The following is a 27,375-nucleotide window of genomic DNA, read 5'->3' on the forward strand; positions in this document are numbered from 1 at the left end:
CTCTGGAACAGAAAAGCAGACTTGTCAGCAGAGGTGGAGGAGCAGGTCCTGGATGACACACCGACGGCCACCACGGGGGGCTGAGAGGTGACCCCCTGCGAGGGAGGTGTCAGGGGCCGCTCTGTCCAGGTTACGTGCACAGACTGACCCCCAGAACCTGACTCTACCTGGAAGAAAGCTGGTAAAATCACCCTGGACTTCCCAGACGGGCCCCAAGTCCAGCGACGAGTGTCCCTCTGAGAGACACCAGACGAGAAGAGAGGCCGTGTGACGGGAGCAGCGGCTGGAGCGAGGCTGCCACGCACCCCGAGGCCAGGATCAGCGCGGCTGGGAGAGGCCGGGCAGACTTGCCCGGGCCTGCGGCCTCTACGGGCGTTTGTGGGACAGCCTGGAACCCATGCTGTACGCGGGGCTCAGGACACTGGAGTGGCCAGACGGGAGGGGGCCAGCAGCCGCCCCGCGATCCTGCACCCCACCCCCCCCCACCCCCGCCCCCGGCGTGCGTCCCCGGGGCGCGTCCCGGCACGCTCTGTCCTCTGTCGGGCACGTGCGAGGTCTCCCCCCACGGCGAGTGAGGACGACAGCTCTACTTCTTTGCCGTTTGTTTTCAGGCTCGACTTTGGATGCCCAGAGAGCAGCTGGAGCTGTTGAAGTGAGTGAGGGTGTTGCATGCGGGGACCCACGGGGATCCGGTCCCTGGAATGTTTCGTAAAAGTGAAACTGTTATGGCACGTTCAAATCTAAGACCCACAGCCAATTGAGATTAATTATGAGCCTTTATTAGCCGGCCAGTGACTGACTCTCCCCGCTGCCCCGCGCTTCCAGAGGAGGCAGCTTATAAAGCCCAAAACTACATCAAACAAGCAAGCAGGTTTACGGAAGCAGAGGTTAGCCATTAGCACATCTTCGCACGGGATAACTACACTCTTAACATTAGCACATCTTTGCACAGAACATCTATCTCCTAGAACTACACCTGATGCTTCACAAATTGTAAAAAAAGAAAACGCTGGATAAGCAGCGCTCACACGCTTTCAACGAAAAGAAACAGGCACCGGCTGACGTCCTCCGAGGGTCGCCGCCAGTAATTTTCAAACTAACAGCAGCAGAACCGGCGCTTAGCAGGCGAAGCTGGCACCGCCTGTCCCCTCCCCGCCCGCACCCCTCGCCCGAGGGAGCCCACAGACCCGGGCTCCGCCCCACCCGACGCCAGGTGTCTGCAGAGGGCGGTGAGGGGGCGACTCGGGACATGCTGCGAGGGCACCGGCTGAGCGCACCCCAGCCCGGGCACCCTCGCCGGGCGTGCCTGGCCGTGTCCACGGTCACCCCCACCCCAGCCCAGACGCCCTCGCCGGGCGTGCCTGGCCGTGTCCACGGTCGCCCCCGCTGAAGGGGCCCTGCCAGCCCCCCGCGCCATCCCTGCCTGCACCACGCTCTTCGCAGCGGCCCGAGCCCGGCTGGCTGGCCCGGGGTCCACGCGTCCCCCTCACGCGGTCTCCACCCGCAGGACAGAGAGCCAGACCCTGGAGCACAACTTCCGCGAGATTCTCTCTCTCATCGAGCAGATCGCCGTCCTGAAGGCTCTGCTCAGGGACATGCGGCATGGCCAGCACGGCCCGCATGCGGCCGGGGAGCCCCCCGGAGAGCCCCCTGGAGCCCCGGGCCACGCAGAGCTCATCGACCAGGTAAGCAGGGCATGGGGGCGCGGCCAGGGTCACCTCCCGGATGGCCTTCCGGCAGGGAGGGGGAGGGGCAGGGGCTGACCCTCGTGCCCCTGCGGCCACCTGTCCGCGGCTCCTGGACCTCGCTCCCATCACGGCTCTGTCACAGAGAAGGCTTCGTACGGCTATGACCTACTTCCCACCGAGACGGATGACGAACCCTGTTTCACCTCCCAGTGGACAGACAGACAGACAGAAGCTCGTTGGAATGGCAGCTTCTGAACGTCTGTGCACACACTCGGACAGCGAGTGTTCACGCACGGCCCAGGCTGGGCGACACAGGACAGAGCCCCGAGCTCGGCTCTGCTCCCTCCTGCCGCCCCCACCATCCTCCTCGCTGTCCGAAGCCGCCTTCTCAGAGGCACAGACCGCCCGCCGCCCGGGGCCCCGTCCTGTCCCGGGGACAAAGTGCCAGTGGCTTGCTCCCTCTGACACTCATGTCTCTGGAATCGAATGTCCCTAAGAACCCAGCATGAGTGGCTTGCGGGACAAGCGGTCACGCACTCTACGAGACCTGCCTTCATTCCCGTGTCTGCAGGATGTTCCAGCCTTTTCTGGCCAGCAGGGACTCTCATGTAGGAGGGTCCAGCAGGCCACACACGTAGCCTCGGCCGCCCGCCTGTTTGGACAAGCACACGGGGTGGCCACCGGGGTTTCAGGGGGGCCACAGGGCTGCAGAACTGGAACGGCCGGCCTTGCTCCATGCCTCGGAGGACTGCGGGAGCACAGTGCAGCTCCGTGACCTGAGCGGCGCTGACCCCCGGGGGCCACAGGGGTGACCCCAGGATTCCATGCGCAGGGCCTGGCTCGGTGTGTGGCCTGGCCGGCATTCGCCACTGCTGTGACTTTACAGATCAGGGACGACGATGTGAACTGTCAAGACTCCAGTAGGTGGCAGGCACGTTAACAGAAAACTATTTTTTAAATCTGTACAGGAAACGTCAAACTTGGTAAATTACATACTTAAAAAGCTGAGAGAAGACCAGGTGCAGATGGCCGATTACGCGCTCAAGTCGGCAGGTGGGTATGGCAGCGAGCAACCGAGCCCGGTGAGAAGCCAGTGCTTCCCAGGGCCCCCCTGGTGGGAGCACGTTTACCATCTGGTCAGCTGTAGACAGCGAGGAAGAGACGGGGAGGGCGGGCGGCACTCCGCTGCTCCACGCGGGGGGCGCGCATCGAGGGAGGACGCGGAGGGAGGACTCCGCGCCCCCTCGCGCGCCTGGGCAGGGCTGCGGGCGGAGCCGGAGGACCGCGGGGAAGGCAGGGAGGCCGAGGGGAGGTTCCTGCCGCAGGCGCTGTGACCCTTCCTATTCCACACACTAAAATGAGCGATAAGTAATGAAAAGAAGACGGAAAATCAGGCAGAACATAGAACATCTACATGACACTGTCAAAAGCTTGTGATACACATGGCTTTCTCAAAGTGACGGCGTTTCTGTGGTAATGAGACTGGAAGTCAGATTTTCCTCCCAATTCCTGAGCATGAATTTTACCTTACTCATTTCCCAACATTATTAAACTCTAAATGAGGTGTTTTGAGTTGTGTAATTTTTATTTTTAAAACTATTTTACAATTTTAGGAGCTTCTGTCATTGAAGCTGGGACCTCGGAGAGCTACAGAAATGACAAAGCAAAGCTATCCTGGCACGGGATTGGGTTCCTGAGCCACGAAATGCCCCCGGATGCCATGCTTCAGGTAAACGCGGGGTTAAGACTCACCTGTTTACGTTTTAGTATTTTGTTTCTATTATTTACCATGAAAACATTAATGTCTACAATGGAGGCGATGCTGAACTCGTCAGAGGCCTGAAACTCTCTCTGCAGCTTTACGGTCATCAGCTGCACGGGTTATTTCTTATTTTAAGGTCAGCAAACTAGATCACCTGCTTCTCCGATAGGACGTTCGCATGCCACCCTCACGGTCCCCTTCCCCGTGACTCCGGTCACTGCACGCACTCACGGAAGGTGCACGCCCCGCGTGTCCGACCGCCGCGCGCCGACCCGGCCGGCACTGGCCCAACTGCACACGGAGGAACTTCCGGCGAGGGTCCCACGAGCATTTCAGCCCAGGTCCGCCGGCACCGACGCCAGCAGACGCCAGGGCTCGTCCGTGACGTCTGCACACCTGCAGTCAGGGTCCAGTGAGAAACGCCTTCGGGGCGAAGCCGTGGACCTCACGCCAGAGCACAGTCCGGACCCTTCGTCTTCCTCGGCACCGGCACCGGCACCGGCACCGGGACCGGTGTCACTGTCCCCACCGCCATCATCTCCATCACCACTGCCAACCTCACTGCCGCCTCTAGCACCAGAGCTACCGCCGCCACCACCATGGCCACCACGATCACCGCAGTCACCGTCACCACCGTCACCGTCACCACCGTCACCGTCACCGCCACCAGCACCGTCGCCACCGTCACCGCTGCCGCCACCGTCTCCACCAGCAGCACCGGCCGCACGCCATCACCACACCGAGCGGCCGCCAGCCGGCGGCGAACGGCCCAGTTGGAGCGCTGAGGGAAAGCGCGGTCGTGTGGTGAAGAGCGCGGACTGGCGTGAGCGTCACGCGCGCCGGGGACCGACCAGCCCCGGGCGTCTGGACGGCTCGCCGGGCGCCGTGAGCCGCCCGCGACGTCTGCAGACTGCAGGCGGGGGCGAGGCCCGCGGCCGGCTCCGTGGGCATGGGTTTCCGTAGCCAGGGGAGAGGTTACCTCTGTGTCTCCCCTCCAGCCGGATGTTCACCCCGGGAAGTGCTGGGCCTTCCCGGGCTCCCAGGGCCATGCCCTCGTCAAGCTCGCCATGAAGATCGTGCCAACCGCGGTCACCCTGGAGCACATCCCGGAGAAGGTGTCGCCCTCGGGGAGCGTCTCCAGTGCACCCAAGGAGTTCTCCGTCCACGTGAGCAGCTGTCTGAGCCTTCGTTCAGAGAGGGGGCGGGGAGCAGCTGGCTAGAATGAGGAGCTGGGGTCCCATCTGATCTGTGCAGCGAACCATCCGCATCTCTGTGAGGGGGTAGCTTCTCTCCTAGACTCTGATTTGTCACCTGCCAAGGGAGAGGGTTGAACCAGGTCACTTCTGCTACTTGGAATATTTCCGTCCAGCCCTAAAAACAGTCCTGCAGCTCCTGACTGCCCCCTCTCACCCTGCAGGGATTTGTTCTGTCTCCTTATCTGCCCATCCACCCCTCCGTCCCTCCATCCGTCCCTCCATCCCTTCATCATCTATGTTTGATCCACCGCCCTATCTATATATCTATCCATCTCCCTACCTTCCTGTGATCAGCCTGCCTCTTGCCTCACGAACTCCCAAGTTCAAGGCCTCCTGGTTGTGCACAGGGCCGTGTGGCCGGAGCACGGCACTGTGCCCCGGAGGAAGCCAGCAGCCTCTGCGGGATGGCCGCCACCGGCACACGCCGCCACCCGCTGATCTTAGCTGAGCACCCATCCCTCATGACCTCTACGTCTGCTCCTTTCTTCACAGGGCATCTTGAAAGAATGTGAAGGAGAAGAGATTTTCCTGGGTCAGTTTTTATATAACAACACAGGAGCCACCATTCAAACCTTTGAGCTCCAGGTAACAAGAGCCCCGGCTGGGGTACGCGTGGCTCCGTCCCTGGGAGGGGGCGGGGTGTGCTGGGGCTGCGTGATGCGGAGTGGGTGAGAGCAACGATTACGAGAGTGTTGAGAGTATGGGAAGCAAGGCTCCTCTGCACTTCGGGTCTTAGCTCCAAGTGCTTACGTGCATTTTAATGCAAAAGACAGGCAAATACCACAGCGGTTACTACGCCTAATTCTTCCTCGTTGCTGTCGCTTTCCAGTTTGGGTCCCTGGCTACCCTTAGGTGAATCACTGCCTCACCTTCCTTGTGAAGTGCAACACGGGAAGGTAGGAGGCAGAGAGGAACTCAGGGGAAGGGAAAATCAATATTTAATACCAGACAATACAGGTAAAACTCTTTCTAACTGAACAGGAAAAAAACACACACAAACTGTTAACAAGTAACTCCCCTGAAAATCATTCCGGCATTTGACATCTATCTTCGTTATTTCTCGCTAGCCACAGGAAGTAATGAAGAGATGCAGAAGGCATCTCACACCACGTAAAAGCGAGTGTTTTATGACACTGCTTGGGTGATGGTGAGGACGTCTAAGCCGAACAGGTCGTGTGTCAGACACGAATGTACCAGGGACTTCCGAGTCGGACTGTCTGCCGGGCACCTCCCTCCTGCCCTGGGATGGCCGCCCAGGAGCCCTGCCGGGGGAGAGGGTGGCAGCGAGCACGTGGGCTTGTTTTCTCCCGTCAGAGCGGGGAGCTCGCCTGTGTCAGAGCGGGGAGCTCACCTGTGTTAGGAGGGGCGGAGGGAGCCTGCATTTCCCGCCGGCAGCATTCCTGGGGGTGCTCTGAGACGCGTTTCTCCACAAGGCAGTCATTTCACCTTTCCTTCATTTGCAGCACGAAGTTTCTGAATCCTTATTATGTGTGAAGCTTAAAATCCTCAGCAACTGGGGACACACGAAGTATACTTGCGTGTACAGATTCAGGGTGCACGGTGCCCCGGCGGCCGCCCAGGGAGGGGCCAGTGCGCAGGCCCCGCCCCCCCCAGCACTCACGGGCCTGAACCCCTAAGGCCCACGGTGCTCGCAGGAAGGGAGAGCCTGGGGTGTGGGTCACGCTTGCCAGTGAGCGTGAGTGAATTTGCTAATAAACCGTGCGACGGTGACTCCGTCCCCTGCGTGGCCCTTGTGGCTCTCGAGCGCCGACGCGGGCGGGGCCCCCACGGGTCAGGCTGCGTGTGGACGGCGGCGCCGCTTACCGGCTGCTCCTGATAGCGCCTCTGTCCTCCGTAACTGGGTCCTTCACATCAGGCTGGACGGCCACTGTGCCCCGTTACTGGACACTTCCCTGGAGGCATTGGTCAACGCCATTAAATAAGTGAACAAGCACAGAGGCTAAAACTGATGAGGAGGTCCGACCACTATTTACAGAGGATCTGACGAATCCTTTGGAATGCAATAAAGTCAGTTTAAAAATACATTACCAACAAAGGAAAACCACAGTAAGTTAGTGGATACAAAATTATCACATGTAAATCAACATCAATTGTAAACACAAACCACCACCAGTTAGAGGGTGTAATTGACAAAGCTACAGCAAAGATAAAAAAATCAGATAAAAGAAATTAAACTACCTGCTTGAAGGCACTCCCAAACAGCGGTGGACCTCTAGAGACCAGTAAACAGGAAGACACGCCTTTACTGTGACATGGAAACTCGGCTCTCGAGATGTCAGCTGTCCCTAAACTAAACTATAAATTCAATTTAATCTCAGTTAAAAACAAGAAAAAGTTTATGGTATTTACGAGACAATTATAGGATATTAAGGATTTACTGTTAAAACAATATTTCAGTGCCCGTGCGATAATACTATTTCAATTTTGTTACAGGAATTTTTAGATTTGTTTAGATTTACATGTTTAAATACTTAGATGAAACGATATATCTGGGACGTGTTTCAAAATAACGCAAGAGGGGGAAACGGTGGCAGGTCGGTGGGAAAGTCTGGCCACAAAACGGTCACTGAAGCCTGGACGGTCCGGGGGGATTCGCGTACACGCCTGTCTTGTTTATATGTGCTTGATGCTTTCAATTTTAGAAAGTTTTAAAGAGATTAAAACATTACATAAGAAATCAAAAGGGTTGTGTTTTAAGCCAAATTGATTCTAAAGTTCATATGAAAATATAAACTTAGTTATCTATTATCAAAGTGGCTGTCACCAAAGTAAAACTGTCAGTACACAGTGCTATAAAAAGGGTGGACGGCTGTCACCCCTGGACGGGCAACATTTCACAGGCCCTTGGAAGTGACGCAGCAGCACCCGGAGCCGTGGTCTCCACCCGGCTGGGTGGGGGTGGCCCTTTCTCAGAGCCCCAGCCCCCAGCGCTCTGCCTGACATATCTCATGGACTCCGCAAATGTTGATTTCAAAAACATTTATGACAGGTAGTGAAGTATTTTTCCCTAAACATCTAGAGAAGAGTCTGAAGCTGCGTAAGCAGAACCCGCCCTTTCCTGCTGTGCAAGCCGCACAGGGCGCCGCTCACTCGGCCGCGCCCGGCCCGGGTTTTAGTTTCTCACCGAGAAGGAAAAGGACAAGTATTACCTGTTGTCCTTGAAGCAGGACCTCTGAGCGGGCCAGGGTCTTCCCCCTGGGGAACATGGTACCTCCACTAACAGGACTGCGAATCATCCCCGGGGCACTGGGGGAGGTGAGGGAGCCGCAGGCAGCCTGGCGGGCGGCCTCGGGGCCGACCAGCAAACGCCCGGAGCCCCCTCCTGCAGCTGCTCCCCTCCCCCAGCTCCACATCCGCACTGGGGTTCCGTCTTGGTGACAAGATGAGGGCACTTCTCTGAACAAGAAACAAACAAAATGAACATCAACACAGGTCCCCAGATCAATCGTCCTGTGACTGAACTACTAACCCCCAAGGGCGACTTAGTCACAGCATGGCCAGCAGTGTGGAAACACGCTGCACCAGCAAGCCCAGGCACACAGGGTTCTAGAAACCTCTGATTTCGATCCTTGTCTCAGAATCACTTGAAAAAATGGAGAGAAGTAGTGCCAATATATTATCCATACTGAAATTACTTAATTATCAATTTACTATACCTATTTAGTTTAAGAAAGAAGAGGACATATGATTCCTTTTGTCTTACAAGAAAAGATCATTACACTTAATTTTATATTTGTTGGGTCAAAATTCCTTATATTTTTAAGCCTTTGTCTATACACAATGCAGAATCATACAAGTTTTAGGGAGTTTTAAAAAGTTTTATTTTTATGGCATAAAATTAAGTGATTTAAAGATCAGTGCTGAAACTGTTTACAAAGCTTATTTAGATATATTCTTGAATCATATTTATATCCATAAACACCACCTCATTTAATAATTTATCTCATCGTTTTAAAATTAATTTATAAAGTAATAAAGTATGCATTGTTAACAAAACAACTTTATTGTGACATCATTAGTTTGGCAAACGCTTGCATGTAACAACGCAGATTGGAATTTAGCTTCGTGCTATAGCCTTACAATAGGCAGAGCTGTTTCTAAGTTTTATAGTTTGCACTTTTAAAATAGTCTGAGTTACTTTTTTCACATTTGGAGTCTACATGTCAGTTAAAAAGGTTGCAGGTTCTCATCTGCAAAGCACATTAAAAACTGCAGTCTTACCACGGATGACCTTGTCTTTGAAAAACCAAGTTGGGACAGTATTTGCTCTATTTCCCTCGTTTTCTGATACCGTCTGACACCGTTACGTCACTTGCGGGAATTCTAGCAGGACCTGGTGAAGCGCATCCCCCAGACAGAGCTGCCGAATCCGCACTGGACGGGCGTCCTTTAAAGACCCCGCTTTTACAATTTAAACATTTTAACTTAAAAGCACTTAAGGACCGGAACGCAACGCGGCGCCCCCGGGCAGAGGCAGCAGCGAGGGGTCCGTCCGCGCGCCAAGGTCATTGCACCCTTCGCACTGGGGGCTTTCACTGCGGCCCGCTCAGCCGACTGGAAACGGTCACGCCGTTCCTTCCGCGCGTGCGCCCTGGGGACCCCGTTTCACACCTGGGGCCGAAGCTCCCGCGTTCTCGAGAGAGGACGTCCCCTCGGCCGGGGGCGTGGCGCGGGGCGTGACCCCGAGCGTGACGCGGCCCAGGCGCACGGGCGGAACGAAGGAGCGCGCGGCCGCGTTTCCGGCGGGGCGCGGAGGGCGAGGCGCGCGTGCGCCGCTGACTGGTCCCCCGCGCGGGCCGCGGCCAGCCATGAAGTTCCGGGCCAAGATCGCGGACGCGGCCTGTCTGAACCACTTCACGCGTGAGCGGGGCCGCGGCCGCCGCGGGCGGGGCGGGGGAGATGGCGGGGAGCACAGCGGCCGGAAGGGGCCGGACAGGGCCGAGCGCGGCGCGGCCGCCCGGGTCTGCGGACGGCGCGCGCCCACGAGCGCCGGCTGCCCCGGGCCCGTCCCCTCCTCCCGCCTGCTGCGTGCCGGGCTGTTGGGAGGCTGGGGTGACATCGGCGCTGCCAAGGAGCTTCCCGGTGGCCTCGGGGCGCTTCTCGCTGGTTCCTGACCTTGACCCCCGCCGCAGGAGTGAGCAGCATGGTGGCCAAGCTGGCCAAAACCTGCACGGTCCGCATCAGCCCGCGGCAGCTGAACTTCATCCTCGCCGACAAGGTGGCCAGCGGAGGGGTGAGCATGTGGTGTGAGCTGGAGCAGGTGAGCGCGCACGGCGGCCCCCCCCCCCCCCGTCAGTGCCCCCAGCGCCCATGGAACCCGCTCACGCGTCCGCACCTCTTCTTCCCTTAGGAGAACTTCTTCAGCGAATTTCAAATGGAAGGTGTCTCAGCAGAAAACAATGAGATTTATTTAGAGCTGACGTCAGAAAATCTATCTCGAGCCTTGAAAACTGCCCAGAACGCCCGAGCCTTGAAAATCAAGCTGACCAATAAGCACTTTCCCTGCCTCACAGTCTCCATAGAGCTGGTGAGTGGGCGGGCAGCGGACTCCCCAGGGGAACAGAGGTGGCCATAAGCCTGGACTTGTTAACGTGCAGAAAGCCAGTTTCATTAAAGCGCAGGTTGTGGCATATAAACCTTTGTTCGGGTCCTCAGACCTGAGAGCACTGATGTGTTCAGCACACTTCCCAGGTGCTGACATCCAGGAGCCTGAGTATCTGTTGAATGGATTTGGATGAGTGAGTTGAGAACGTTCCACTTACAGCTGACATTTTAGCTTTTTCACTTTTTGTCCTTCAGTAGTCCTGGTTGCCAATCATTTATTTATTTATTTTTAATACTGACGTAAAAGTACCTTTTAACTCTTCTCTTGGCAGCTGTCTGTGTCGAGCAGCAGCCGCGTGGTGACCCACGACATCCCTATAAAGGTCATCCCTCGGAAGCTGTGGAAGGATTTACAGGAACCGGTGGTCCCGGACTCTGACGTGAGTGATGCCTGGAGTCCTATTGCTCATCGAGAAATAAGCGGTGTGATTCAAGTTCCGCCGTTTTAGCTGTAACCTCGCAATGCATGGTATTGAACAGTGGCACTCGTTTTTAAAGGGTAGTTCAGGGAAAAAAAAAGGAATGTTTGCCTTCTGTTTACGTAAAGGTCTTCAAGCAGCGCTGCATGTAGTAGCAGCAAAGCCAGGTGCTGCAGGAGGGAGAGACTTGTCTCGCCCAGTGTGTGCCCCAAGGCGGCACTCTGGGGGCCACCGTTTGATTCTTCCTTGTCGTGTGCGGAGTGATGTCTGGGGCGTGTGTAAGAGCTGAGGGGAGAGGCCGCTTCAGTCCGGCTGACGGGAATCCCAGGGCGACTGGGAAGCTGGTGTCCCCGCGGCCTCTGCCGTTTGCCCACACTGCTGATGTGATCGTGGGGGGGATTTAAGAGGTGACACCTGCACCGCCTGGGGAAGGCAGCGCTGTGTCCAGCATGCTGAGACCCGGTCTGAGCATGGTGCGGGGACTTCCAGGTGGTGCTTTTGCAGGATAGAAAGGCCTGAGCCTCAGGGTGCATCCCTTGGGCGGGCAGCCTCGGGCTACTGCTGGACCGCAGTCCACTTGGGTGTACATGGGGCCTCTAGCTGGAGGGCTGCAGTCCTGGAACCAGACGTGCCCACGGGGACGTGGTCATTCTTTAATAATTTAGAAAGAACTGTATTCAGACAGTTTGACACAGTTACAGCGTTTTCAGGCACACACGCTCCAAGGCTAGGCAGTGCGCACACCTGTCTTGTAATGTGTCGCATCTTCTCTTGGGTTCGTAGGTGAGCATTTACTTGCCGGTGCTGAAGACCGTGAAGAGCGTGGTGGAGAGAATGAAGAACATCAGCAACCACCTGGTAAGTGTGACTCCTTGAGGACGGAGCGGAGCTCCCGCTTCTTTGCGTTGAGCCGCGTGCCTGCCCCGGGCGAGGGCGCCTGACCACGCTCAGCACACGTGACGCCCCCTCGCCAGCCCGGTGTTGGACAGGCGCCCCCGGGAACCTGTCCCGGTGCTCTCCAGGTCTCCCTTCACGGGAACCGCTTCTGCATTCGCCCTCGTCTGCCATGTTTAGGCATATTAGCAGTAACAGTTCTGGCTTCCTGCCCTCATGTTTTGGAGAGACGGTTACGTAGTTCACTTGCTCATATGTATGCTTTTTACAAGTCGCTGATATTGGCAGTGAGCCGAGTGTCCCATTCACGTAAGTGTCCTGGTGAGCCCAGGACGAAGCTCCGCGGCCCACCCCGTCTTACTCTGAGCAGTTCTCATGCCAAGTGGACGGGCGCGTTCACTTTTCCGTTTGCTTTTGTGGGTGCACTGCCACGTCCTGTAGCACGACAGCACGTGACGGCGACGGGCAGCGGCGCGGCCGGTCCTCACGCACGCCTGGGGTGCTCTGAATCCTTCCTTCATCTCCGCTATGTCCCCAAATCGTCTAAAAACCACCGTCTGCCCGACGCAGCATCCGCCTCTGCCAGGCCGGTCCCCTGTCACATAGCCGCACCCTCGCCCGCTGTCCTGCGCCACACACCAGTCCTTCCCAGGTTCTGTCTCGGCCCTTCCCCTCTCGCCGTCCTCCCCGGATGCACCGAGCCTCACTGTCCGCGGTGATGCCCAGACGTCAGCTGACCCGGGTCGGTGCCCCACGATCAGCCACCTGCTACTGTCTCGGCCCCAGTGACTTGCTGGCTTCTTGGAAAGGGAAACTCTGTCCCAGCCAGCTTCGTGTCCAGCCTCCCACTGTGGGACTGCCACCCTGGGCGGTTAGTAGGTCTGTCATGTGGACCTGGGACAATTTAGCTTCAAGAGACCTTAGCATTACAGAGGTTTTCTGAGCCTAGAAAATGATCATGGGCCTTTTTATCTCTACAGCTGGCCTCCCCTGAGCGTGCGCTGTGTCATGACTTACTCTCATAGATTTTAACTTCCAGCCGGTCTCAGCGGCACTGGGAGCTGTGCTGGCATTGGCGTGCCCCACGACTGCTGCGTGTTGATCCGGTTGTCAGGCTGGAAGTTCCTCTGGGGATATACCCTGGGGGCCTCCAGACAGCTTCGGAGGCCCAGGAGAGAAGAGGCACAGCAATGAACCTGGGGACCCGATTGTTTGTTCTTTCTGTCCACGGGACGTGAGTCAGCAAGGTAGATGGAGAAAATCACCAGAGGTGTTATTCTCTGAAGCATTTAAAAAACAAACAGAAATTTTGTCGCCTGGCCACGGCCTTGTGGCCCACACGTGGAGAGCTGTCAGGTGTGGGGAAGTTAGGGCCGCTGCGTGTGGTGACATCTGCTGGGTGGCCAGGGTTCTGTCTGGGACGCCAGACGCCGGCGAAGGAAGATGAGCGGGACCCAGCACGTGGAAAACGCCTGTTCTGTCGGAGACGCTCATGCCAGGCCTTCCTTCCCTCACGGGAGATGTGGCCACAGGGCCGGGCTGTGACCCTGGTGGGAGAGGACAGACGTGCCCGCCGGCCAGGTGTCCACACCACGTGTCAGGGCGTCGCTTCCGGAGCTCTGACGCGCACGGCCTCCCCTGCAGTCTCCTTCCGTCAGAGCACGGTTCGGGCCCCGAGGGTGTGCGGGGGCGCCGCCGCCCGTGGTGGGGCCTCGTCACACAGCAGGGCTTTGTGGGCGAGCTGTGCGGTGCCACCCCTCAAACGTCAGTGTGGGGCACGCACGCGTCTGCCCAGTGGGTAAAACCGGGGAGTCTGGGGTCGGGTGGCAGAGGCGAGTCCTCAGACACACTGCTCGGCCCCGCGCCATGGCACCGGTGCCGCCGCAGCGGGGTTGGTGACAGCCGTCACGGAGCTTGTGTTTGCGGGTGGGAATGTCTCGGCGCGCAGCGTGTCTGGCAGTGCTGCCGGAGCGGTCGCTGGGAGTGGCCGTGCCCGCAGCCCCGAGGGAGGCCCCCAGGACGCTGCCGGCGCCCGCGCGCCGATTCCCGGTGCGAGAGAGCTGCGCGCGCCTGAGCCGCACTGACCGGCCGTTGCGGGCCGCTCCTGACTCAGCGGACACGTGAAGCCGTCGTCCGCAGAGCAGCGAGCGCTGCGGCGGGTGCGCTGCTTCCCGGCAGAGCCCGAGGCGGGGCCGCCGCGGCGCGGCAGGGCGGTGAGGGGGCAGGGCCGGCGCGAGCGCGGCCCGCCAGGCGTCGTGCACTGGGCCGTGTGTCAGGGCCGTCCGGAGGGCCGACGTGTCTTACTGTCGAGAGCCTGGGAAATAAGCTTCTGCTCCTCGGCCCTGCTCCTCTCTGCCGCTGCTGCCGCCGTGTGGCTCTTCGCGTCATCAGAAGGGTCCCGGGCGGGGGAGCACGGGGCTCCTTGTCACCTGGTTTGGTGGACATCGATGTCCATGGCTTGTTTTTTGTTTGGGAGTTTTATCGTTTATTTCCCTTTTCTTTTTTAAGACTGTGTGAAATACTCAATTTGCAGATTGTTGAAGCAAACCTAAATGGAGACTTGAACTTGAAAATAGAGTCTGAACTCGTGTGTGTTACGACCCATTTTAAAGACCTTGGAAACCCTCCATCAGGTAAGTTTTGTGATGGGTTTCGTTTTGCTTCTGGTATCATAATTGTTTCAGAGGACACGCCTGGCTGAGGTCTCTAAATGGAGAAGGTTGAAATTCTGTCCCTGTGGCTCGTGCTCCGGGAGAGCCCAGATAGCCGAGGGCGGGTGTGGTGGTCAGTGGGGCGGGGACATGAGCCTCCCGGGGTGTGCCTGCCCCGGGAGCCGGGGGAGGGCACAGGGTCCAGAACGCTGGGCCCCACGGAATCACCTCCCGGCGCCCCCAACCCCTAAATCCTGCCTCTGCTGCTAACGGTTTGCCCCACCTGGATGCAGTCAGGACGAGACACGTCTCTTTCTCTCCTGCTTCGGGCCCTTTGACACTGGTAAAGTTAGATGAACAGATGCGAACTGTTCCCACACAACTGGGCTTCTGTCCCTGCGAGGCGGTGGGGCCCACATCCGGGTCCCTTTTCTCTCTGCCCTGGAACGAGAGGTGTCCTCAGCCCTCACGTCTGCCGCACGCTGGGAGGGGCCGTCGTCCTTGGCCTAGAGGGGGCATCGGGCCTCGTTTCAGGGCCCTGAAGACACAGTCTCCCTGGAGGTCGGCACAGCATTTTAGAGTTGGGACTGAATGGTTTTTTTTTGCTTAATGAGATCACGTTTGCACCTTGTGACGTTTCTCAGGATGCCGGCCTCAGGGCTGACGTGTTGCTTGTTGGAGCAGTCACTGCGCTGAGCCCCCGTGACATGTGGAGATGTCCCTGTCCTTTCAGCCTCTGCAGACGCGTCTCACGGCAGAGACCCCGAGCAGATGGCGGAGGTGCACGTGGACATCAGGAAGCTCCTGCAGTTCCTCGCCGGGCAGCAGTCGACCCCCACCAAGGCCGTATGCAGTGAGTGCGCGTTGGCCTCGTTCTTCGCAGGTCACACGCTTCGGTCCCCTGTGGTCTCGCGCGCTGCATGCGGTCTCTGCCGTGTGGCCGTCGGGCGTCTGGGTGCCGAGGCCAGCACTCAGGGCCCGCTGTGCAGATGGGGGCAAAGGGCGTGCGTGTCCCCAGGTGGGCCGGGGCGAGGGGCGGGCCCGGGTTCAGGGTGGAGACGTGTGTGGAGGCCCTGACTGCGCCCCCCCCCCCCCAGGAATCGTGGGTGACAAGGTGCTGCACCTCGACGTGCTCCACGAGGACGTGTCTCTGCAGTACTTCATCCCCGCCCTGTCCTAGCCGCGCCCGCCGGGGCCCCCGCCATGGCCGGCCAGGCCGCCGGCGCTGCGTCCATCGCCGTGCGTGTGCTCCGCACAGATCCGTGCGTTTCCCTGGTTTTTATCTATAATGTTTTAACTAGAAGTTAACTTTATGAAACGTAGTTGAATAAACGTATTACTTCATACTTCTTTCTCATGTTGAAAATAAAATTCATGTTTCCAGACCTGTCGATGGGGCTTTCTCACTGAAGTCATGAAAATCCTCCTGCGTTCAGCATTCGTGTCGGAGTCGATCCACACGGATACGTCCGCCTTCCTAGGCGGATTCTCGCGAGGTCCAGGGGGATGCTGAGCACCTTTGGGTCGCCACAGCTTCCGCGTGCCGGCCTTGCCGAGCCGGCCAGGGCCACACCCGGCCCCGTGGACACCGGGGTGGGGGCAGGAGCCGGCCCCACAGTGCCGGGGCCGGGGCAGCATCAGCCGTGCTCTGGGAGCCTGGAAACCGGGCTGTGCCCCGTGACCCAGTGCGTGGTCTCGTGGGAATGTGCGCAGAGATCACGTGCAGAGGTGCGATCGTGCTGCTCGAGCAAACGTGAGCGCGGGGGCCGCTTACGTGATCTGTGGTGTGGCTGTCACACTCCACAGCGGCACAGAAAAGGGAGGGCACGCAGCGGAACGCGTGACCGACGGAGACGTCCGAAAGCCGGTCAGACGCGCGTGCCGCCCGAGCCCAGCCTGGAGAACCTGTGCGTGCACGTGCGTGTGTGCGCGCGTGGGGGAGATGGGGGAAATCGCAACATTCAAACTTGGTTATTTTATTTCAATCTTTATAAACAAGTGTTTTCTAAAGTCGACATCATTCCTTAGGGACGGAGCAGTGTGTGACCAACGACCATCACGGTTTCCTGAACGTCAGGCTTTGGACTCAGTTTTCACACTGTGTCCGCATTTGCATAAGTTTTATTTGTCAAGTTGGAACTGTGACAGGTTCAAGACGCTGAGGCGGGGCCAGCAGGATGGCATGGTGCCGTGGACGCTCTTCCCCTGGGCCAGCGCGAGCGAGGCCTCGTCAGCGTGCGCGGCCGTGCCCAGTGAGGGGCAGGGGTGCGTGGGCAGGTCCAAACCAGACGGGTGAGCCCGGGCTCCACGGGCCGCCCCAATCCGGGCCTCGCCAACTTCCGGAGCACGCAGTCTTGTCAAATCAAAACTGTCGCTCAGAGCGATTTCTTAGTGTTTGGGGACTCATCCGTCCCTAAAGGAAATAGGTGGTCCCTCCTTCATAGAGGTCACGTCTGGAATAACCAGGAGAGGCGGTGGCGGCCCCAGCTCAGCTCTGCAGGGGCGTCTGGGGGGCCGAACGTGGGAACTGTGGGTGGCCCTGAACCCACCCGCACGGCAGACGGGGTTCGACTTAACATCACGGGACCCAGGCCAGCCGGTAGCATGGGCGGCTTGTTCATACTTAACGGTACCAGTTATCTGTGTCAAATAATGTCACTCAGTGTGGCTTTAGGGGAGAAACTACCCCAGATGAGAGGACAAAGGATGAAAGCCGGGCTGGCCCGTGGGGTGAGCCGGGCTGACATGATACAGATGCCCGGGCTCAACTCAAATCTAAAAACGTGTATTTTGGGGCCTAATAAATTCCGTCATAGAATATGTTTGTTGTGTGTTTTTTTTAGTTGCATCGGAACAAAATAACTGCAAAAATGGTTACGATAATTTCCTGCTCATAATGTGTTTGGGGGGGGAGGGGACTCAATGTGATTACTGAACCCTTCAGTGCTGAACAACGCCTCTCCCCGTGGTGACCGCAGCAGGGTTGCTACTGTGACTGCAGGGGGGGCGGGCCGGCTGTCGCCCCACCTCCCCGTGGCCAGAGGCCCCAAGCCCCCTGCGGTCAGCCTGTCGAGGGGTTGATGCTGAACTGTGGGTGCTCCGTTTTATTTTGAAGCCCCCGGGGAGAAGGGATTTTAGAGGACATGGTGCCATCCGTTAACACCTGGGTTGTCTGAGACAAGGTGGCTGCTTCTAGTCCAGGTGTAGCCCAGCTGTCTCCCCCGCTGGGAAAGTGGCTCCGGTGTGATGTGGAAGCCCTCCTCCGAGATGAGAGCCCCCAGCTATTGGCCACTCGTCCCCATGGCTGGCGGCCACCGAGGCTCCTGAGCCTCGCGGAAGTCTCACGTTTGCACCCTGGAGACTCTCAGCAGGGCTGCAGAGGTGGCCCAGCCCCTGGGGGCGGAGCGTCTTGGGGACGCTCCCTGTTGGCTGATTGCCTCCTGGGATGGGAAGGGCTGCCCAGGCATTCCGGGCTGTTTGCGGGTCCTTCCCAGCACTCATCTGCGCCCGGTGCTGAGCGGAGGCCGCATGGCCCCGGGGTGGACGGTGCTGGCCCCGGCCCTGGCCCTGCTGGCCGTGGGGCCGCTGCGTCCTGCAGGCAGCTCGGGGGAAGGTAGGTGGACGTGTGCGAGAGGACGGGCCCGTGCCTGGATCTCATCCGTAACCACAGCGCGCTCGACGCTCCGTGCACGGCGGCAGGGTGGGTGGGCGTCGTCGGCCATCGAGAGCTGGCTGGGGTGCATGGGTGGCCCTGGGTGCTCCAGGAGCAGAGCAGGCAGGTGGCCGCCGGCAGCTTTGCCTCCTGAGGAGCAGGCGTCAGGCCAGTGCAGCTGCTTTGCCGTGAGGGTCGCAGGTGCCGGCCTGCTGGGTGCTCCCCGCAAGCCCCTTTGAGGGGCCAGGAGACCAGGACACGGGGGTGCGCGGTGGCGGCGGTCAGAACCTCAGCTCTGCCCGCACCAGGACATTCCACGACCGTGGACCCCTGTGTCCGGACACGGCCCTCGGCATGTGGCCGGCGCGGTGGATGAACCAGCCCGTGCTCGTTGTTTGTAATTAAACCCAGCAGCCCCCGGGGCTGCGGCCGGCGTGTGGGATGGCAGAGGGACCTCGTTTTCAGGCATGTCGCCGCGTCGCTCTTGGCTGGCCTCTCGGGCCGGCCCTGTGGCGTCCGCGGACTGAGCGCTGGGCCGTGCAGTGCGTCCGGCTGGTCCGTGGGAAGGCAGAGGCGGGGGGCAGGGCGTCTTTGATGTAAGGTCTGCCCGGCCGTGTGGGTGGCAGCTCTGCGGCAGGCGGCTGGGAGGAGGCTCCGTATTTCACAGGAAGGTGAAGTATTTCTCAGGTCGGAGGGAACCACAGGCTTCAAGGGGACTTAGTTTGCCATCTGTGTTGGCAGAGGACCCTTCCCGCAGGCTCAGGGACATCCAGACGCACATCACGGTTAGCACTGCAAAGTACACATTTCCCAGGTCCTGGGAATTGCCTGTGGCGGGCACAGCAGCACGGAACCGGGGGGGTGGGGGGGGGGGGGCGGGGGACCTGCAGGCCAGCCGAGGGCGTGAGAACAAACAGCAGGTGCCTTTGAACCCGCCGGGGGCCAGGACTTCGCAGGGGCCGGGCCAGGTGCAGCAAAGCCCCTGGAAACGCAGGGTCCAGATGCACCTGCCCAGCCCGAGCCCCCGAGGCTGCCCCCGTCAGCCAGACCCTCCCGTGCCCTTGGCCGGGGTCTGGCGCCAACTCGGGGCGCGGAGACAGGAGGGCCCGCAGTGTCTCGGGGTGCGGAGGCGGTGGGGGGGGTGCAGAGGCGGGGGTCCTGCAGTGTCTCGGGGCGCGGGGGGCGGGGGAGCGGGGGCCCGCAGTGTCGCGGGGCGGCCGTCTGTAAGGGTGCGGAGACGGGGCGGGATGCGGGGCCGTCTCTGCGATCGGCCGTGACCGCCCTTCCATACACTCCGCTCGGTGGTTGGGTTTCTCCGCCCCCCCCATGCGTGGGCGGCCTCTGTCCATCACGGCCTGGTGACCGTCCCTGCGCCCAGGGTGGCACGTGGCCCAGGGCCCAGGGAGAAGCGAGCGCCGGACACATCTTGTTCAAACAAATTATTTCGAATTTCGAGGCCGCAGAGCGGTAACCGCAGCCGGACCCGCTGGGCGCGGGGCGCGAGCTGCGGCAGGGCCCGCGAGGCGTCGGCTGCAGCGCCAGTGTCTGGGGGGGCGGGGGGCACAGGCGTCGGCTGCAGCGCCAGTGTCTGGGGGGGCGGGGGGCACAGGCGTCGGCTGCAGCGCCAGTGTCTGGGGGGGCGGGGGGCACAGGCGTCGGCTGCAGCGCCAGTGTCTGGGGGGGCGGGGGGCACAGGCGTCCGGCTGCAGCGCCAGTGTCTGGGGGGGCGGGGGGCGCAGGCCGCAGCGTCCAGCGTCACGCGGGCTTTCAACAACCCCCCGTCCAGAAAGTGCCGCCCCCCCCGCCCCCCCGCTTGGTCACCCATAACGAGGTTCGCGGGGCTCGCCCGGCGCTGGGCCGGGCTGTGTGGACCCGGCCCGCGAGTCCCGTGTGCCCGCGAGGGGGACGTCGCCTTTGGGGGCCCGCCCGGCAGCCGGCTGAGGCTGCAGAGGCCGCAGACGGTGCGGGGTCCGCGCCGGGCTCTGCTGAGCCCCCCCCCCGTGCCCTTGAACGAGCTCCGTGGCCCCTGCAGTCCATGCCGGGACTTTCCTAGAAACCGCAGGCGGGAGGCGTGGGAAGGGGGCGTCATGCAGAGTCGCCTGCCAGCCCCCCGCACATCCCGGGGAGGTGGCCGTGGCGCTGGAGCCCGGGCCCACGTCGCCTGCCCGCTCCCACCCCTGGCGGGCCCCCCGCGCTCAGATCCGTGTCCCCGCTCAGGCGTGACCTGCTTCCCGGGCGCCGCCCTTCGGCCCAGCCACCTCGCCGTGTCCTTGTCCTTGTCACAGCCGTCTCCGTCCACACAAACGGAACCGTGTTCGCCACCGACACCGACATCACGTTCGTGGCTGTTACCAAGGAGACTGGGCCGCTGGAGTTCACGTGGTATTTTGGAGACGATGCCCCGGTGAGGACGACTTCCAGAAGCATCCGGAGACGGCTCGCTGTGCCCGGGGGGTGCGTCCGCGGGCGTCACGGCGGCGCGGCCCGAGCCCCGGGGGGGACCGTGCTGCCAGTGCGTGCATCGGTGTCACCGGGCGCGTCTGTGCATCGCACACGGACCCGCTGGGAGGGAAGCGGCCTCCCTCCGGCGGGGGGGGGGGGGGGCGGGGAGGGGGCGCTGGGACCAGAAGGCCCCAGGTCAGGCGCCACGCCACCACCAGGGCGGCCGAGGCAGATTCCTCTCCCAAGGACAGGTGAGGTGCCCACCCCTCCGCCTTGAGAGGTGCATCATGTAACGAAGAGGGGAGGTCACCGGGTGTCACCCCCTCCGTCCCCAGTGAGACGGAAATCACAGGGTGCTGTGTCAATTCCTACAAATTAAGTGCCAGCCCCTGCCTTCCCTTACAGCTCGGCCCCGCCTCTGACCTGGCTCTGGTCGCTGTCTGTCCCTCCTGCCTGGCCCCACCCCACAGGTACCGCGTGGTGGTCCGGGCTGCAGGCGCGAAGGGCAGCGTGGCCTCGGAGCCCCACCGCGTCTGGGCGCAGGCGAGGGTCGTGCCCAGCCGGCTCGCAGCCACCTCCTCGGCGCTGGTGAACACCACCGTGGCCTTTCAGTGCAGAATCAACTTCGGCACCGACGTGGCGTACCTGTGGGACTTTGGGGACGGCACCGCGGGGCTGGGGAACAGCTCCGCCAGTCACGTCTACACCAGGTGAGGCGCACTGGTCAGCCGGCCACCTTACGATCTGGGATGGTAGGTGACACGTCCTCGCACCCTCAATGGGGACAGCGTTTCCCGTCCAGGGGTCTTGCTTGACTGTACGTTTGCATCATTTGCAAACGGTTGTTCGTTTTCTTAGTGAACTGGGGCCGCTTGCCTGGAGCCGCTGGGGAGCCCTCCGCCCCGCCCCGGGCTGCAGGACCCATCCCACCTCGGGCGGGGCAGGCGGGAGGGTCGTGCTCAGACGCCCAGGCACGGGTCCAGGACGCCCCTTCCATGGGGACCCAAGGAGGCCCCTGCGGTAGAGAGAGCGGCCAGGCCATGGACGCCACCTCCCCACGTGGATGCCTGTCTCCCAAACCTGGGGTGCCACCAGTCTGCGAGCGGGCGCCTGTCCCGACCAGCGGGCGGCGGGTCTGCCAACGGGCAGCGAATGGCTGCGTGACGAGCCTCGGCCGTGGCGGTCGCGCACGCTGTGAGCCCGTCGGCCTCTCGTGCCCCTGCCCTGTCGCCCCGCAGGGAAGGGGAGCTCACGGTGCAGGTCCTGGCCTTCAACCGCGTCAGCAGCGCCTCCCTGCAGAAGCAGCTCTTCATAGTGCGTACGCCCTGCCAGCCGCCGCCGGTGACCAGCCTGGGGCCCAGGACGGTGCAGGTGGGTCTGGGGGCCGCCGGCCAGGCGGAAGCCGCACTGGAAGCCGAGCTCCGGGAGCGAAGCGCGGTCCATCCAGGTCCCCGTGACCGGCAAGGGAGCAGGGAGGGCCCGGAGGCCGCGGGTCTGGGACTGAGGCCCAGGGAGCGGGGGCCCAGGGAGCAGGGGCCGAGGGAAAAGCCGAGGCTGGCCCTCTTCCCCGTCGCCTCTCTCCCCGCGCCCGGCTCAGTCCGCTTTGGGAAGCTTCCTGAAGCTGCTCGAGCAAACGGCTTGGCGTCCCCAGGAGAAAGGACTGTCTGAACATGTGTGACATCGGTCAGGAGACGAGCTCAGCCATTCGCCAGGGGACTTGGGCTGCTTTTTATTTGGTTTGCAATGTCGCAGCTTCTGGTTTTCCTTCGCAGAGTCAAAGTGCTCTGGAGACACATGGGAACTAAGACCCGGGTTGGCTGCATTTGCTGGAAGCTCTCTGTGGCCTTCTAGCCCGGGGGGTCGGTTGCTGGACCCCCAGAGTCTCGCTGGGTGGCAGTGGGGGTGAGGGGCGCGGCCAGGCCCGCGGTCCCAGGAGCCCCGCCCGCAGGGCCAGCTGTTGGGCCCCGGGAGGGGGTCCCTTCTGGCTCCCAGGGAGCACCCACGTGGCCAGGAGATGGCACTGCCGGGGAGGGGCTTCCCTGCGCCCCGGAGATGCACAGGAAGTCAAAGGCCGGAACGAACGGCAGCACCGAGGACAGCGAGGCGCGGGCGGCGGCGGCCGCGCTACCCCGCGCTCTGCTCCGCGCAGCTGCGGGACGGCCCGGCCCCGGACGGTGGCCGAGGTGGGCCAGCCCGGCCCGCGCTTCGGACTGCTCGCCAGCGGTGTGACCCGCGTGTTAGTGTTTTTCGATGTACTCAAGTTTTTCATCTTCAAAACAAGCAAAATGAAATTGATGATTCCACTTTTCTTTAACTTTTCTCGGTTTTGCACGTTTTCTAAAAATATAAAGAAAACCAGGAATCCTCTGAAATTCAGTCAGCAGGAGACCGCCGTGGGTCCCTGGAGCACTTTTGCCCTGAAAAGGAAAATTGCCCTAAACCTGAGGCCTCACAGGAGTAGCAGGAAAGCAAGGCCGTTTCTCCTGGCCCATAGTGGGTGCTCGGGACGTGTTTATGTCCTGTCCTTTCCTGAGGCTCCTCGTGTGTGGCGTGTGCACGCGTATGCGTGTGTGTGCGCGCGTGTGCTCCCACAGAACTGGCCTCGCTGGGCTACGCCGCGACCCTCTCATGGCAAGTCTGAGCGTGCGTTTCACGGCGGCGCAGCACGAAGCACGGCTCAAGCCGCCCGCCGGCTCACACCCTTGCGGCAGAGCGTCGCCGTTCCCGAACCGGCAGTGCCGCACGGAACCGGCGGTGGCCGCCCGCGCCCCCTCCCGCCCGCGCCCCCTCCCGCCCGCAGCCCCTCCCGCCCGCAGCCCCTCCCGCCCGCGCCCCATTCTGCAGGTCTGCGGCATTTCCGCGGGGGCGATTCCCACGGGGACTGGGCCCGGGACCTGAGACCCCTCCGGGACCTCGAGGAGCCTTGGCGCGTGTCCCCCGGTGCCGCGCACGTGACAGCGCCTCAGACCCAGTTCTCGTCCCCCTGGGCATGTCCCAATTTTGCGTTTGTCATTATTCATGGGTTAAAAACTGGCCTCTCAGACACAATGCGTTGCAACTCATAAATCTGGGTAGTATTGTGACAAATACTAGAATCTTATTCAGAGTACAACAGTAAAAAATAATTTAAAAGGAAATAAGTCATGACTAACGTCACTTAACGAAAGCCAAAGGCAAAATTCTATCTATAGCAAATACCAGTGTGTTCTGAACCCCTGGGTCCCAGCTGCCGCTCGGCTCTCCCTGCCACGGTCATGGGAGCTGTTCCGGAACGTCCTCCAGGGCTCGAGCCTGCCGCCAGCCGGGCGCCCCAGGCTGGGGCAGCGCCGCCACCCAGGCCCCCGGCCTCCACCTGGAGGTCAGACTTGCCGGCTGCCTTAACGTTACTCCATCCGTCACTGGCATTGTCCCCAAATGCTCCGACTGGCCCGCTTTGGGCCGTGACTCTGTGGGCTGGGCTGGCAGCCGATCCCCCCGTGTATTGATTTATTAGCGTCTTTCCTAATAAATCTGTAAAATACTTTCAAAGCAACAACAGCGGCATTGTCACCAGAAACGAAACTGCGCAGCGAGCTCACAGGTTCGCCTAGAGTCCTCCGTCCTCAAAGCCCTGCGCATCGGGTCCCTGTGCACGCGCTTCCGCCGCCTTTGTTTGAAGCTCGGTTACATCCCTTGGTCCCAGCGTCTCCGACCGTCAAAGAGCGGGTTTTCTTTTTGTTTTAATTTAAATTTTGAATATATAAAACCTTTACATGGTTTTATGGTGGAAACCATACAATAAAGCAATTCCCACTGATTTTAAATGACATGAACTGTCATGTTTTGCAAATGGTTTTCCTTCTCTGTCGATTGCTTTTAAAAAATTGTACTTTGACATTCAGATGTTTAAAATTTTTATGTAATCAAATCTATTCACCTTTCCCTTTGATATGTTCCCATTTTTTGCGTAGAAGGGTTTTTTCTCGAGAGTTTATAGTCGTTCTTTTTTTTTTGGCACTGCGTTTCATGTAGACGTCTTACTTTTCTTCGTAAAGTCGACGTGGCATTTGTTCTGAGCCCTCAATTCCAGCGCTGAGAAGCCTGTCCAGTGATGACATTAACACATCTGGAGTTTTAGGTCACGTGCAAGCTTTTAATCATTTACTCTGGAATTAGGCAAAATGGAAGTTTGCATGAGACACCTTTCTCTCATCACACAGGTGTGGAGGTCTGAGCCTGTGACGCTGGGCGTGGCCTTTGCAGCCGCCATTCTCTGCGACATCTCCCAAGGCCTCGCGTACACCTGGAGCCTCAGGAGCTCGGCGGGGCTGGGGGTGGCCTTGCCCCCCGCCGTCAGCACGCACCGGCAGACCCTCACCATCCCCGGCTACTTTCTGGAGCCCGGGCACTACACAGCACTGGCCAAGGTGGGCAGGGGGCCGACGGCGCCCCTGGCACGAGCAGCCTCCCACTGCCCGCCCTTAGCGAGCGCTCAGGGCCTGGAACTGCGGACCCTCACGCACGTTTGCGTTTTTCTAAGTCCATAGCATGTTTGGGGGCTAAAAACGAGGCTTAAACACAGGCAAGTCACCAAAACCCAACAGCAGGGAAACTGCGGGTGGAGCGGGTTTGGAGGGCCGTGTGCGCCGGCCTCCGAGGCTCTGCTGTGCGCAGGGCCCAGGACCCCCGAGGCGGCGCTCGCGCGGCTCGGGGAAGCCTGGTACCGGCCCCGCAGTCGCCCCCCAGCGGGACGTGGGACGCTTGTGGTCGCGGAGGTGGCTGTTGGGGTTGAAAGCGCGTCTGCCAGTGCTGCACCCGAAGCCTGTAGTTGGCGCTGGTGACGCACAGGGGCAGGGCGGGGGCTCCCCAGTTTCCCTCCGGTGCTGAGGCGAGCATCCGGCTCGGTGGCGCCCCCTGTCGTCGGCGTACAGGTGCAGGTGCGAGGCAGCGTCGTGTACGCCAACCACAGCGTGAGCGTGGAGGTGCGAGCCAGGGCCCCCGTCAGCGTCATCTCCGAGGGCACGCACCTGCTCGTCGCCAGGAGGCCCTTGGCCACCGTCGTGCTCCACGGGTCCCTGTCCTACGACCCGGACAGGCCCGGGGCCGCCCTCAGGTGAGCCCCAAGGGGCTATGCGCCCCCTCCAAACTGAAAGGGGGGCGGCTTTAGAATTCTGCGGTAATGAAGTTTTACGCACCTCAACTTTTATTAGCCGAATTAATGTTTCACTTAGGATCGAAATACAGGAGAACTTGTGAAAGGGCTGGAAATGAGACAGGTCGGTTGACATGTTGGTATTTAAAGTATGGCGCGTTTTCCAAGATGAGGTTTCAGTGGTGTCCAGTCCGTCGGGGCCGCTGGAACAGACCACCCGGATGGGGGCGGGGCGGTCAGACACGACGGACCGTCACTCGCGTCCTGGGGCTGCACGTCCAGCGTCGGGCGCCGCAGATGCTGCGTGGTGACCGCGGGCAGGGGCTGTCTGCGGCCTCTCGTCTAGGAGCCCTGACCCCACCGCAGGGCCCCGCCCCCACAAGGGATCCACCTCCCGAAGGCCCCCCACCCATCGCCTCGGGGGTTGGGGTCTACACGCGGGGTTGGGAACACGGACATTCAGTCCGTAGCAAACGTGTTCCTTCGTCTTTGAACACTTGCGGGTAAGATGTTTGGTGTGTGGGAGGCTGGGTTCCGTGTCACAGGCTTCTGCGTGGCGGGGTCCCTGGACGTTGGAGGCCCCGGCTCAGGCCCTGGGCCTCTCCTCCCACACCCTCCCTGGGTGGCCTGCCCCAGTGTCCCGACCGGACGCGCTCCCTGCTGCGCCAAGGCGAGCAGGCGTCCCCGCAGACACCGGCACATGCTCCCTCGCAAGCCCCCAGGAAGCCCGCGATGACGCCAAGGTCACCTGCCTGACCAGGGCAGGGCATTCAGCCCTCCAATGGCTCCCCCGCAGGTATCACTGGAAGTGCACCCCGGCCAGCAGCCCTGGGCGCGCCTGCTTCGCGGGGCCCCCTCCACGCAGCCTGCGCGCAGGCGCGCCCACCCTCTCCTTTGCGGCAGATTCTCTCAGCCGCAGCTACGACCAGTTTCTCGTGACACTGGTGGTGTCCAGCGAAGACCGCAATTCTTCAGAGGCGCAGGTGTTCCTGTCCACCCGCCTGGACTCGGCGCTCAGGTACCGCCCGTCCCGAGGTCCCCACGGCGCAGGCGCGGGCGTCTGCCGCTGGCTCTCCGCGCCCCGCTGCTGCTGGGGCCTGCAAGGAACCCGCTGTGCACGCGCGCGCTCACGGTGGGGCCTCTGAGTGCGGGGGGCGGGGTCCGAGCTGGGGGCTCCGAGGGGGACTCCGAGGAGGGGCTCTGAGGAGGGGCTCTGAGGGGCGATGCTCCGAGGAGGAAGCGCCCGCAGGTCATAGCACTTGCCCTGAGATGCGCCTGTCCCAGGGCTGGGGGCGGAGGCCAGAAGGAGCCCGGACCACTTCCGTTTTTATTTATATTTGTGTATGCTAAAAGCGAAGAAGCGCCAGGATAGGGCTAGAGATATAGGGGGCGTGATTTAAATAACTGTACTTAAAATCTTAAGACACTTTTATTCTGAAAATGCGGTGCGCTGTGTAAGTCTCACGGGATAATCACAGCATTTGTTGTAAAACATTCAGTCACCGGGACTGAGGTTGGATGAACGCCACCAGGGATTATCCTGGTCCGTGTGACAGTGTCCCTGGGAGGTCAGGGCCAGACGTGTCCTCCCCACCCCCACCCCCACCCCGCGCCCCGCGCACGCGGACGCACGCGCACACACCGGGACGGGCTGGGGCCCGGCGAGGCCTCCTGGTCCCCTGCGCTGGGAGACGCCAGTGGGGCGGCCACATGAGATGCGAGTGGGGAGGGGGACCATCACGGGACACGCCCGCGCCACCCCCGCTCGGTGGCCCAGGCCCCGGGAAGGGAGCGGAGCCTGTGGGTCCTGCGGCCCCGGGACCCACAGTCCCCACTGCGCTTGGAGTGTGGGCGG

The 27,375-nt window shown here is 60.8% G+C and overlaps 3 protein-coding genes and 1 long non-coding RNA gene across 8 annotated transcripts in view; 3 read left to right on the forward strand and 1 right to left on the reverse strand.

Annotated features, from left to right (window-relative positions):
- The window catches only part of SUN3 (Sad1 and UNC84 domain containing 3), a 16,559-nt gene extending 10,022 nt beyond the window's left edge, over nt 1-6,537 (forward strand). Inside the window, exons 4-9 of one of the 2 annotated variants that reach the window (XM_016147901.2) lie at nt 1,508-1,685; nt 2,657-2,741; nt 3,302-3,417; nt 4,449-4,616; nt 5,199-5,291; nt 6,170-6,537. In XM_016147901.2, coding sequence (XP_016003387.2) covers nt 1,508-1,685; nt 2,657-2,741; nt 3,302-3,417; nt 4,449-4,616; nt 5,199-5,291; nt 6,170-6,343 — 814 coding nt within the window. In that variant the 3' untranslated portion in view covers nt 6,344-6,537. Of the gene's footprint in view, nt 1-1,507; nt 1,686-2,656; nt 2,742-3,301; nt 3,418-4,448; nt 4,617-5,198; nt 5,292-5,773; nt 6,059-6,169 lie in introns of those variants that run through there. The other variant, XM_016147903.2, reaches the window with a different exon arrangement.
- On the reverse strand, nt 4,612-9,396 carry LOC107512412. 3 transcript variants are annotated; one of them, XR_001597274.2, is made up of 6 exons: nt 8,949-9,396; nt 7,877-8,123; nt 6,906-7,022; nt 6,531-6,717; nt 4,987-5,203; nt 4,612-4,761 (listed from the first exon to the last, which is right to left on the reverse strand). It is a non-coding gene; the product is annotated as an uncharacterized LOC107512412 (long non-coding RNA). The 3 variants fall into 3 exon arrangements; XR_004953977.1 differs by adding an exon at nt 6,058-6,219 and having other exon boundaries at nt 7,877-9,396; XR_004953976.1 differs by having other exon boundaries at nt 7,877-9,396.
- A 38-nt stretch (nt 9,397-9,434) lies between these two features.
- HUS1 (HUS1 checkpoint clamp component) lies at nt 9,435-15,683 on the forward strand. 2 transcript variants are annotated; one of them, XM_016147899.2, is made up of 8 exons: nt 9,435-9,587; nt 9,860-9,987; nt 10,078-10,254; nt 10,604-10,711; nt 11,534-11,608; nt 14,178-14,277; nt 15,029-15,148; nt 15,393-15,683. In XM_016147899.2, the coding sequence occupies exons 1-8, from the start codon at nt 9,536-9,538 to the stop codon at nt 15,473-15,475; spliced, it is 843 nt and encodes a 280-aa protein (XP_016003385.1). In that variant the 5' UTR covers nt 9,435-9,535; the 3' UTR covers nt 15,476-15,683. The 2 variants fall into 2 exon arrangements, with proteins under 2 accessions (XP_016003385.1, XP_016003386.1); XM_016147900.2 differs by having other exon boundaries at nt 15,038-15,148.
- A 2,065-nt stretch (nt 15,684-17,748) lies between these two features.
- PKD1L1 (polycystin 1 like 1, transient receptor potential channel interacting) overlaps nt 17,749-27,375 on the forward strand; it is a 53,070-nt gene continuing 43,443 nt past the window's right edge. Inside the window, exons 1-7 of the mRNA XM_036230217.1 lie at nt 17,749-17,908; nt 20,233-20,401; nt 20,860-21,099; nt 21,628-21,760; nt 24,589-24,795; nt 25,300-25,481; nt 26,317-26,538. Of these exons, the coding sequence (XP_036086110.1) occupies nt 17,824-17,908; nt 20,233-20,401; nt 20,860-21,099; nt 21,628-21,760; nt 24,589-24,795; nt 25,300-25,481; nt 26,317-26,538 (1,238 nt within the window). The 5' untranslated portion in view covers nt 17,749-17,823. The remainder of the gene's footprint in view (nt 17,909-20,232; nt 20,402-20,859; nt 21,100-21,627; nt 21,761-24,588; nt 24,796-25,299; nt 25,482-26,316; nt 26,539-27,375) is intronic.

This window comes from Rousettus aegyptiacus, unplaced genomic scaffold, assembly GCF_014176215.1.
Source record: "Rousettus aegyptiacus isolate mRouAeg1 unplaced genomic scaffold, mRouAeg1.p scaffold_m13_p_13, whole genome shotgun sequence".
Classification (NCBI taxonomy): Eukaryota; Metazoa; Chordata; class Mammalia; order Chiroptera; family Pteropodidae; genus Rousettus; species Rousettus aegyptiacus.